Below are 12,921 nucleotides of genomic sequence, written 5' to 3'. Positions count from 1 at the left end.
AAACTCCATTTCCTCTTAGAAAGAATGAGTAAAAAACCCCACATTAACAATTTTCAAATTTCTACTTCATTTGATTTTATTTACTTCTCTTAAAAAAGAGAAATGGCTAATGTTTAAAAGTTACAAATGGAGGTACGCCTGGCAGGCTCAGTCGATGGAGCATGGGACTCTTGATCTCAAGTTTGTAAGCTGAATCCCCACGTTGGCCGTAGAGACTACAAAAAATAATAATGAATAAACCTAGAGAAAGAAAAAGTTACAAAAGAAAAAAATGAAGAAGTATGCCTTGCCAATATCTGTATTTCCCTACTCACCCCCACAAAAAAGAAAGTAATAATAAACAAATTACCTATTGGACTGGTTTTCCTGCACAAATGGGTAACAAGTAATCAGGTAGCTGGGAATTGGAGTTGGTTCTACGCCAGAAACATTTCCATTATCATTTGGCAGTGCCATCGGGATCATAAATGTATCCGGATTCTTCTTCTGGGGAATAAATGGCTCTACCTCAGCTGATAGCTTGACATTCTTCAAAGAGAAAGTAAAACACACTGTTAACAAAGAAGCAAAAAACTTAATACAAACTCACAATTTAACAATGGAAGAGTCAGTGTTTACAAAGAGTAATTAGATCTCCTCAGTATTAGAAAACATCCAAAGGAACAGCAACGTCAAATTAAAATAGCTAAATATGATTAGTTAGGCAGAGCCATCAAATAAAACAGGGAAATGCTTATCAAAAGTTATTGCATTTTAATGAAATCAGTTCTTACATAACAAAGCTGTTAAAACAATTAAGAGAACAAGGAAGTCAGACTTGAGTCCAAAAATAAAGCTGGTAGTAAGAAATCCAGCTCTTCAGACAAAACAATGCTTTTAACTAATTTTGTTAGTAGGGAAAATCATTAAACAGAGTTCTGAAGGATAATCACTTTATACTTGTTTGACTAGTCTAAAAAATAGTCTATTTCCATTCATTTCAGGAAATTAGATTAGTATGGTTGAATTAAAAGGAAGGAAGATGTCCAAGATTACTGAAAAAAACAAAAAAACAACTTAACATAGGGGCAAGAAACTTGGTTCACGGTTAAACTAGAAGAAAAAATGAGTACTTCAGTTTCCCAGCAGACAACCTGAGTACACTAAAGTGATCCAGAATATGTATATTCCCATTTTAGTTTATTTTGTAACTTTTCTTACAAAAATATCTACAGAAATTTAAAAGATATCTTTAAAAAACTAAAGTATTTTAGGATGCACATGTGGGTGACAAAACTATAAAGAAAAGTAAATAAGATCTGGGATAAGGGGACGCCTGGGTAGTGCAGTCGTTAAGCGTCTGCCTTTGGCTCAGGGCGTGATTCCGGTGTTCTGGGATACAGCCCCACATCGGGCTCCTCTGCTGGGAGCCTGCTTCTTCCTCTCCCACTCCCCCTGCTTGTGTTCCCTCTCTCGCTGGCTGTCTCTCTCTCTGTCAAAGAAATAAATAAAATCTTTAAAAAAAAATTATTAAAAAAAAAGATCTGGGATAAAAGTCAGGATAGGAATTACTGATACGAAATTACTCATGTAAAACAGAGTTGTGATCACAAGGAGGCACCTGGAGAGCTTCTGAGTGCCTGACAACATTCTATATCCTAACTTGGGTGACAATTACAAGGCATTCACCTTATAATTCATTTAGCTATACATTGTTTTTATGCAGTTTTCCTCCTGTATTTAACAACAAATTTTTAAAATTTAATTATAAAAAGAAAAAACCTATAGGCACATTCTGCAAAAGTAGAATGTTAAAAACCACATAAATATCACAATCTGAAAAGATATTAAACTCTTCTTTAAGAAACCAGTAAGTGAAATGCAATCCAATGTTTCAACCACTCAAATCAATTACATCAAAGCAATAGTCCTAGACCTTTTGCCCAACAAACGCAGTAGGCTGGCATTTATTGGAAGCTCTGAGCAAGGCAGAGTTCCCAGAATAAATGTCAGGAATGTTTCTTACAAAGGTAATCAGTATTAAATGCAAGAAAATCTGAAGACAAAATCTAAAGACTTGATATGTGCAATAGAGAGCCTTTATTCATATAAATTATACCCTAAAAGAGTCCACTGGAAATACTCAGAATGCTTATAAAAAGATGGGGAGAGAGAAGAAATCTGAACTATTCATAGCAGTATTAATTCAACATCCTTGCTACCTGATTAAATTTTGAAATATACTTTTATACTATTAACCAAATCTGAAATAGAGACACTACTTGCACTTAACGAATACAGTATCTGTGAGCTGGAGCTAGTTTCTTGAATTTCAACCCTGCAGGTAAAAACTCCTTCAAATGCTAATAGTCTAAGTCACTAACTTTCACTGTGATAGTCAACAGAACTCAAAAATTATTTGTGTAAGGTATAAAATGTCAATCTAATAAATGTTCCCCCAGGAGGAAATTAGGGGAAAAGGCTGATTTTCAACAATAACGCACAGAACGGAAACTTGCTTTATATAGTTCATGCATAGGCATAAAAAGAGGGAAAACTGAAATCACGTTTTACACTGAAAACATAATTTTTAGGGTATCTTTGAAAAATCTAAAAAGTCCTTTTGAACATATAAGAACTCTCTGAACAGTTTTATAGATCTGTATTAGAAGGCATTAGGACTTTTTTAAAGCAAAGAATATGATCATATCAAATTTCCACATGAAAAACAAACTAATGTAATTATAAAGAAATAAGATAATTTAAAGATAGTAAGTTTCCAGACACCTTCTTCCAAATAGTACCAACTCATAAATTACTTTGGTAACAAATTCAAATTCTTGCTCAAGTCAAAAGTTGCAACAAGTTTTTATACTTAGTTTCATTTTACTTTGTAAGAGTTTTATGAACTTAGGTAACCTGTCAAAAAAGTGTCATGCACAATCTATAATTGATATCTGTACATATACACAGTATATACCCTTAAATATTAAAGTTTGTAATGATTTCTATTCCAAGTGTAATTCTAGATATCAGAGTTCAACAATAAAATTCACAAACACTGAAGTGATCCTTTGTTTTTAGCAAAAAAGAGAAGCTGCTGTAGTCAACAGCTGCACAAACAGAAGATGTCACTAGTAGGAACAGACTGGCAAACTTTCTCCTACAGTCACAACTCTCTATGGTCTTAAAAGTTGTTTGTTGTGACTTTGGGGCCTTCAGTATCAGACATTAAAATGAAGCATCTGCTATTCTCAGGCCTAAAAAGTAAAGTTAAATCCCGAACTATTCATAAAATTCCACATAATAAAGCCCATATTAGACAATATGTTAAGTAACAAATTCTGGCAGTATTTCAATTATATTAGTATAGAAATCAAAGAAAAATGTCCTACATAGTGGACAACAAAACATTACGAAAAAATTAGACTAGTTACTTCATACAATGATATTTCTTAGTTTGAATTTTTTAGTCTACTTTTGACAAGATCTATTTTTTAGGAATCAGAAATTTTACAGCAGAGTTGTCTCCTTAAAGTAAATATAAATGTAAAATAAGTCTGAACTACACAAAGTCTAATTATCCTGTACTATTTGTTTAAAAAAAAACTGTCTACGTAGTAAAATTATCTTTAATTTTCAGAAATTATTTCAGAATTTTCCAAATAAATGAAAAATCATAATAATCCCAGAAATCTGTACTGGAAAAAAACAAAACAAGACAAAACATAAGCAGTTTCACATTCCTTTTAAATTCAGCATATATTAAAATAAATGTCAGTAATAAAACTTCTTTGATGTGAATAATCTAGAAAACCCAAGAATTTATCAGAACATAAAAATATAAATGCCTTCTTTAAAAGAGTGTATTAAACAAATGCACTCAGATCACTGAGAGCCTATATAAATTCAACAAACATGCACTGAGTACATGTTCTGGAAAGAGTGCTGTACTAGACTGGTTTAGGGAAAATGCACAAACGTTACTATGAAGCACCCAACAGCAAGAAATGCACACTAAACTCCTCTGGGATAGAACCTCCAGAAGTGTGCAAATAATTTTCCCGGATTAAGCAACAGAAAGAAAACACCCACTTAAAAATCAAAACTGAAGCAGAACATAATAAGCACTCTCCCACAGTGAAATTTCAGTACGTCCCACCACCTACAGAAAAAACATGACCATGGAAACCCTCCACATCCTTTCTATATTAAGGTAAAAATACAATGTATCAAACATTAAGATAGCTTACATTTCATGGCCAAAGAAAAATGTCTTCCAATGGAAAAAAATAACTAATGCTTAAGAGATACCTGCTGGCTGTATTGTTTTTTATTGCAGTGACTTACACTGAAAGTAAACACCTGACAAATCAATTGCAGTAGATATATACGTAAGTTCTGCAAGACTTCAGAAAATATTGAGAAAAAAATCAAAATATTTAACTGAGACTGCCCACTTGACTTACTATTCAGATCCCTTTCTCTTTTCTTAAAAGAGACCACACCTAATCCTATTAAAGTACCTTATGGTACTTTTCTAAAAATCAGCTCTCTAAATTTAAAACTGATTTTTGAATTATCTAATTTATTAATTTCTGGTTTTGTATTTCTTTTCCTCTATTGCTTTGATAGGGTTTTCCTGCTAACTTCTAGCCCTGGACACTTAATTTTTATTTACCTTTTAAAATGTTTAATAATGAAAGCATTTATGACTATGCATTTGCCTCAGAGTATAGCTTCAGCCACATCCCATAGGTTTTCATATGTATTTCATTTTTCAATAACCCATAATTGTACTTTTTAATCTCCTCTTGATTAGGGGCTTAGGGAAAAATGTCTTTTTAAATTTATAAACGTTGGGGTGCCTGGGTGTCTCAGTCGCTTGAGCATCTGACTCTTGGTTTTGGCTCAGGTCATGGTCTTGGGGTCTTAGCATCCAGCACTGCATTGAGCTCCCCATTCAGTGGGGAGCCTGATTCTCCTCTCTCTCCCTCTGCCATTCCCCCCCCCCACTCTCTATCAAATAAAGAAATCTTTAAAAAAAAAAAAAAGAGTTAAATTTCCAAAGGTCATTTTACTTCCCTTTTGATTACGTAAGTATTATTTTTAAAACCTGTTAAGATAATCATTTACTTATATTCATAAAGGCCAACTACCAAGTATTACTGAATAATAAATGTTTTATAGCAACTTATTTAGAATATATTTAGTTTGCAATGCTGATACTATTTGAAGTTTATCAATTATTTAAAGGAAAGAATTTTAAGCCAGATGATTTTGTATCTTTATTGGTGAACAGCACTTTGCATGAAGCCATCTGTATTTGTGACATGTTTGCTTTTCTAAGAGTTAAAGACATTGGTAATCTATAATTTTGTAAATTATTTTATTTATTTTACACTTTTTGTTCTTATAAACATTTTTAATTTAAATTCAATTAATTAACATATAATGTATTATTGGTTTCAGAGGTACAGGCCTGTGATTCATCAGTCTTCTATAAATCCCAGTGCTCATCACATCACATGCCCTCCTTAATATCCATCACCCAGTTACCCCATCCCTCCCCTCCAGCAGCCCTCAATTTGTTTCCTATGATTACGAGTCTCTTATGGTTTGTCTCCCTCTCTGGTTTTGTCTTCTTTTATTTTTTCCTCTCTTCCCCTATCATCTTTTGTTTCTTAAATTCCACATATCAATGAAATCATATGATAATTATCTTTCTCTGATTGACTTATTTCGCTTCGCATAATACCCTCTAGTTCATCCACATCGTTGCAAACAGCAAGATTTCATTTTTCAATGGCTGCGTAATATTCCATTCTATATATATACCACATATTCTTTATGCATTCATCTGTCAGTGGACATCTGGGCTCTTTCCACAGTTTAGCTATTGTGGACACTGCTGCTATAAACATTGGGGTGCAGGTGCCCCTTCAGATCACTACATTTGTATCTTTGGGCTAAATACTCAGTAGTGCAATTGCTGGGTCGTCAGGGTAACTCTATTTTCAACTTTCTGAGGAACCTCCATACTGTTTTCCAGAAAGGCTGCACCAGCTTGCATTCCCACCAACACCGAAGGAGGGTTCCCCTTTCTCTGCAACCTCACCAATATCTGTTGTTTCCTGACTTGTTAATTTTAGCGATTCTGAGTGGTGTGAGGTGGTATCACATTGGGTTTTTTATTCATATTTCCCTGATGCCAAGTAAAGAACTTATCTAAGGATGCCTGGGTGGCTCAGCAGGTTAAGTATCTGCCTTCAGCTCAGCTGACAATCCCAGAGACCTCGGATCGAGTCCCACATCAGGCTTCTTACACAGAGGGGAGCCTGCTTCTCCTTCTGCCTGCCACTCCCCCTGTTTGCGCCCTCTCTCTCCCCCCCCTTCTCTCTTTCTCTGACAAATAAAATCTTTAAAAGAACTTATCTAATGTTAACATACTAAAAATTAAGCCAATGTTTAAATTATTTGATAATAGAAAAGATACTGTAAACTTCAAGTGTTTTGTCACTTCTAAGGCCATTGTTTATTTTTTTAAAAAATTTCAAAACAGTCTTAAATTTCCTAAAAATAGAAACATTAAGCCTTTTATGAACAAATAAAGTCCATGATTTATTTTTCACATCCCTTTACAACAACTATTTCACCCCCCAAAAGGACCCCCCCCGAAAGAAAGAAAGAAAGAAAGAAAGAAAGAAAGAAAGAAAGAAAGAAAGAAAAAAGCATATACCAAGTAGTAACTGTTCTTAGAACATCTAACTCTGGCAATTAAAATTAAATTACTTGTTTTAATACAGTCTTGCTAATAGAGAATACTCCTGACATACTTTTTTGGTTATAACATTCTTTCAAATAGTCACTATTGCAGTTAAAACTATTATCTAGCATGTATTCCCAGTAACTTACTTTTTATAATCTTGACCAACATATATATAATTTATCCTTTTATCAAAGATTTTATTTATTTTTTTAAAAGAGCGATATGAATGCCTTCAGGCAAAACATGCTTAGATTTTTTTTTTTAAGTTACACTTGTGCAACACTCCAAGGATTTCAATTAGTTTAACATGAAATGCACAGTTTGTATTAAGTACTATTTTTTTAAAAATTAAATTTCTATAAATTGCTAATCACTACAATATTATGAGTAAGTTTTAATGCTATAGGCATTCCCCAAAATTCTGAATATAAACCAACACTGGTTTATAGTGAAAAAACAAATATTTTGTGAGGGAAATGGAAATTAATACATCACATATATTTTTAGTGACTTTCACCTATCTAAATTCACTTCATTAGTAAAAATATAAAAGTATATCCCAAATAACCTCAAAAAGTCAGTACATTACTCTAGGGTATAGTGGAAACAATGAAGAACTTCACAAAGTGGAGAAAGCTCAGTTCTACCCCTAATCTACCATTAAATTAATGGTTCTTAGTCTTTTTTCAGTGATAGATTCCTTTGAGAATACGATGAAAATAATGGAGTCTTGCCCCAGAAAAATGCTAATATAAAATGAAGCACACTCCGTCCAGGTTATCCATGGACCCCTGAATTAACTGCCTACAGCCGGAACAAGGCAAAGCAGCATCACTTTTCTTATCTCGGTTTCCTGTGAGTATGTAGCGGGTGGGAAGAGAGGGTGGTTAGAATTATTCTCTTACTCAAGGTTAGGCTGAGAAAGAGGCATGAGGTACTAGAGTGAAAACGGGAATAAATTCTTCAACGAAAAACCTACATTCATGATTTCTTTCTAATCCTTAAATTTCTACAAGGTTTTAATAGGTTGCGGGCTTAAGAAAGATGTAGGATGAAAGAGGAATAGATTCTGTAGTTTAAATAATCTGCTCACAGCACTTGCTGTTAAGATAACCACACACAAATAGCTATGCTAAATAGTTAATTATATTTCCTCTAAGATGAAAGGAACCATAAGTATACATATGGTAGCATTACTGGTTACAGTTCTGGCATCATGATGAAGGACCAAAGAGTTTAACCTTTTCATTAGTGACACACATACAAGAAAATTGTTCAAGAAAATTTCCTATTCAGTTGTCAGGCTTTGAAATTAAAGGCATTTCTGATAGGTGTCTTAAAATGTTTTTTTCATTAAATTGGATATAGGCTGTATATACCTCAGGTCACTGAAAAGCTTAGAGGCTCTGACCAATTTTGCTTTGGTAAATCCACATATTATCTTATAAAACTCATCTGTGTTTTCAAATTCATATTCTCATTTTTTTAAATTAAAGCTTTTGTAAAAAACAAATATACGCGACTAGGAATCTGCCTGCTAAAAGAGCCAGATTTCAAAATCAAAATTGACTCTGACTAGCTACATATATACATATATACAGGAATTTGGAAATCTTGTCTCATTTATTCAGGTACTAATTATCTATTTGTAAAATAACTAGGCAAATCACTAGTCTTTTTCTCCTTCATCTATCTGCCTAGCTCAACACTGGGCAAAGCCTTCAACTGAAGAGAATGCATAGTCAGTAAACTTCTATTTCATCAAATTTTAAGTCGTTTCATAGAAATCTCAAGGATGAAAAATACTAACACTGGGGGGAACTCTTATTTTGGATTCTTATTTACATTTTCATCATCCCTGACTTCCAGCAACTACTCGCACGGATAATCAAGAATTTAATACAATTAAAAACAAAACTGAATACTAATGAACTACTCTGTGAATATGAAAACGGTCACGGAAATGAATTCATACTTCGGATCTAACGTTCTCAAAATATAAGCTCAATTTTCCAAAAACACTAATTTTTGCAAAATAATTGGACAAAAAGGCAGGGGAAAACCATAGTATTTCATATCTTAAAGAAAACACCTCCCTAAAACCACTGCAAAAAACAATGCTCCGCTCAACGGAACGTTGAACCAAAAAGCCCATAACCCCCCTCCATCTGTAGTTATCACACATTCTCTGACAGTCTTTCTGGGTGAGAAGCCTTCGAAAGCCTTGCCACCTTGAAAACACATTCCAGGACTAAAGGGGGGGGGGTACTCGCTGGAAGTTATAAACCCTCCTCTCAGGCAAGCACTGACAACTTGGGAGTCCTCTGGCCCCTTCCACCAAACCACGGAGGAGGGGCAAAAACGAGTCCCCAGCCCGGGGTGGGGGTGGGTAACCAGGGCTGGAAAAGCCCCCGTCCCCGAGGCAGCAACTGGAACAATGCAGGAGTGGGGCGCCGCCAGGCTCTCAGGCGAGGGGAGTCTGCTCCCACAGGAACCCAAGGGATCCGGCGGTCCAGGCCCACGCTCAGAGACCAGGGCCCGCTCTGGAGGAAGCGGCGACCCCCAGCACCCGACCCGGCCGGCCCAGCCCGAGCCCGCGTACCTGGTCAGCGGGGGCTCGGTCCATGGCGCCTGCAGCCGCAACGGGCCTGCGTTAGTCGGTGTGGAAAGCGCCTCGGGCCGCTTTCTCCATGGCCCCCCGCTCGAGTCGAGACAGGGCTCAGGACCTCCGCCCCTATCTGGCTGGCCCCGACTCGGAGTCCGGCTACGCCACTGGCCGAGGGGGTGGCTCCAGCTCCCGGAGAAGAAGGAGGCGGTGGCAGCCTCGGGGAGGGATCATCTGGGACGGAAGCCGAGGAAGGCCCAAAAAGGCGACAAGAGAAGTTGAAAATGGCGGCTCGCGGAAGGGGAAAGGGGGGAGGGGCCGAGAAGAGGCGTGGGCGGAGTGAGGGCAGACGTCCTGAGCAGGTGGCAACGGGAGCCTGGGCTGGCTGACCTGGAGGCTGAGGCCAAGTGGAGATTCCCGTAAGCAGGTGCCCCAAACCACTCTGCGCTTTGAGCCGGACTTAACTGTCCCTCTGGATTGTTAAACTGGAGGAGTGTCCGGCCACTTGGGAGCCAGAACGCCAGGGTTCCAGTCTTCAGGGACCTCAGAGACTACTTCATTATTCCAAGCCACCTCTTAGTAATGTTGAAAGAGCTTTTAGCTGCCCACTGTACATAGCGATCCTTCCCTATGTTACCCAGCAGAAGGAAGTCATGACTATAAAGGAAAATACCACAGAAGGGCCACTGGAGAGAAACCAAGTCAGGAGGTTACACAAATGCGTATTGATTAGGTAATTCATTGTCCAGGCCCACGCTCATCTCCGCTCAACCACCAGGCCTATCTCGCCTATTTGAGAATCCCTAATTTTACTCAGTTTGTATCACACCAACCAACAGGTAACTATGTACTCTGCTATTTTGCTGTCCTCCCCCTGCTTATTAATTGTTCCTTTCATCTCCAGTTCATTAGCTCCTTGAGGAGACTGGGCACTTGGTAAGCATGGCTGAGTCCCTCTGGGCATCTCTTTAGACAAACCTTCCAACAGATACCTCTTCCCGGAATAGTTCTTGCTTGCTGGTCGGCTCCAGGGTGAGGAAGAAAAATAAAATGCTATATAAGCTAAATTATACTGAAGTGAAGGAAAGGAGTGGAGGTGGCTTCTGTTTGAGGGACTGGAATGGAGATTTACAGCTGGGAAAGAGAATTTTAAGAAGTTTGCTTTGTCATGCTTCAGAAGACATCAGTGAAGACTTGAATTGCCTTTTCTGCTAGTCTAGGTTGTTATTCTGGTTTTGTTTGAATAGGATTCCAAGAAGAGGCTGTTCTGTGAAGCCTCTAACTGTACTTACATTGACACGTACTTTGACCTGGTAAAAGGAGCTGTACTGGGTCAACAAAACTTACATCAAGGCTGGCAGTAGAAACTGTTTATAAGGAGAAACATTTATATTTGTACACAGAGATCTTTCATTTGTTTAGCTTTAACTAAATAAAATATTTTTTAAAGATTTTATTTATTTATTTGACAGAGATAGAGACAGCCAGCGAGAGAGGGAACACAAGCAAGGGGAGTGGGAGAGGAAGAAGCAGGCTCATAGCAGAGGAGCCTAATGTGGGGCTCGATCCCATAACGCCGGATCACGCCCTGAACCGAAGGCAGGTGCTTAACCGCTGTGCCACCCAGGCACCCCTAAATAAAATATTTTTATTCTCAAGTTTTATGTGTTTATGTGCACATGTGTGTGCGTGTGTATATGTTTGTTTAAATTGTACATGCATGTCTGGATGTTACATACGTGAAGAATTCATGTAATGTAGCCCCTAGTGTTTATCAATGAATGCAGAATAAATTTAGGTTTGCATAGAAAAGCTAAGCTATTTATACGAAGTAGTTATATAAACTAACATGATCACCCTCCTTCACAATTGAAAGATAAAAAGAATTCTGAATTTTCAGAATGTCTCCCCACTGGTGGTCTCTAGCCATAAGACATCCAGATCTAAGTAAAAAGATAATAATAATTCAGTACCAATGTAGTCATAAAAATACCACAGTACTTGGTTTCCTTCCTGGTTCTAAGGAATAATCTGAGAAAATTGAAATAGAGGCTCTCTAAGGATCTTTCCATATTATAGGATTTTGTTCTCTTTGAGAATCTTCTTTGTAGAAGATATTCATTTAAATTTTAAGAACAGAATTAAAAGAAATATGAACAAAAATGTCACAATGCCATTCTTAACTAACACAATCCTAGAAAAGATTACATAGAAATTAGAATAAAAAATTAAAATATATGAAGAAAAAAGATTTAAAAATACTACTTCGTATGAATGATATGTTTGAAATTTTTTTTTTAATTTTATTTATTTATTTGACAGAGATAGAGACAGCCAGCAAGAGAGGGAACACAAGCAGGGGGAGTGGGAGAAGAAGAAGCAGGCTCATAGCGGAGGAGCCTGATGTGGGGCTCGATCCCATAACGCCAGGATCACGCCCTGAGCCGAAGGCGGACGCTTAATCGCTGTGCCACCCAGGCGCCCCGATATGTTTGAATTTTAATTAATCATTTCACTGAGCAACAAATATTTAATGTGCCAGATGCTATGCTAAGTACTGGAGGTATAGCAGTTAACAAGACACTGTGAGAGCAGAAACCATGTTTGTCCTGTGGGCAAGACATACACGGAACAAGTAATTACAGGTAAGCTGTGTGTCATGAAAAAGGAATTTCGATAGGTTCTACCATAGTGTGGGATGGAAGGGCAGGGAAGTCATATGTAAGTAAATGGCATCTAAACAAAGACCTAAAGGGTGAGTAGGAGTTAAGGAAAAGAAGTAAGAAAGTGGTTCCCAGAAAATGGCTAATGTGAGGACCCTCGGGTGAAAGAATCCAACATTAGTACTTAAACAAGCTCATTCCTTGAAATGAGAGTTGAGGGTGAGAGGAATAATCCAATAGAGCAAGGCCTCTGACAAAGTAAAACCAGGAGAAGAAATTGGCCTTAGATGGGAGTAGATACATGTTGTCCATGATAACGGAAGGAAAGGAAAAAAGGGTGGATATGACTGCAGTTACATTTATAAGTTGAAGGAATTTCCGTCTATGGCTTCTATTTTCTTGGGGAGGTGGGGGCCAAGATTATCTGCTGACCATGGAGGGAAGCAGAATTGTGATGATGGTGCACTTGTTAAAACTCAGCAAACATGTATTTAGGAGTTGTGCACATCATTACATATAAATTTTACATCAAAAGAAAAAACTATAAATATTGACCTCTAGTTTTAAGAAAGTCATGTTCTTACATAATCCAAATCTCTATCAAGATATGGAATATTACCATGAACCCCAGTGGCTCTTAAAGCTTTTCTATTTATGGGTGCTTGGGTAGCGCAGTCGTTAGGCATCTGCCTTCAGCTCAGGGCATGATCCCGGCGTTCCGGGATCGAGTCCTACATCGGGCTTCTCTGCTGGGAGCCTCCTTCTTCCTCTCCCACTCCCCCTGCTTGTGTTCCCTCTCTCGCTGGCTGTCTATCTCTGTCAAATAAATAAATAAATAAATCTTTAAAATAAAATAAAATAAAGCTTTTCTATTTATATCAAATGCTTGTCAGTTTCACTGCTGC

The 12,921-nt window shown here is 37.2% G+C and overlaps 1 protein-coding gene across 3 annotated transcripts in view; it reads right to left on the bottom strand.

The window, feature by feature from the left end:
• SECISBP2L (SECIS binding protein 2 like) overlaps positions 1–9,617 on the bottom strand; it is a 63,227-nt gene extending 53,610 nt beyond the window's left edge. For 2 of the 3 annotated variants that reach the window (XM_011222824.3, XM_011222825.3), the window contains exons 1-2: positions 9,351–9,616; positions 350–528 (exon numbers count right to left, since the gene is read on the bottom strand). In XM_011222824.3, the coding sequence (XP_011221126.1) occupies positions 350–528; positions 9,351–9,374 (203 nt within the window). In that variant the 5' untranslated portion in view covers positions 9,375–9,616. Of the gene's footprint in view, positions 1–349; positions 529–9,350 lie in introns of all 3 variants that reach the window. The other variant, XM_019797866.2, reaches the window with a different exon arrangement.
• Between the last annotated feature and the right edge of the window lie 3,304 nt (positions 9,618–12,921).

Source organism: Ailuropoda melanoleuca, chromosome 5, assembly GCF_002007445.2.
Source record: "Ailuropoda melanoleuca isolate Jingjing chromosome 5, ASM200744v2, whole genome shotgun sequence".
NCBI classification, from domain to species: Eukaryota; Metazoa; Chordata; class Mammalia; order Carnivora; family Ursidae; genus Ailuropoda; species Ailuropoda melanoleuca.
The sequence above is the reverse complement of the archived record's forward strand: the minus strand, read 5'-3'. Positions and strand labels throughout refer to the sequence as shown.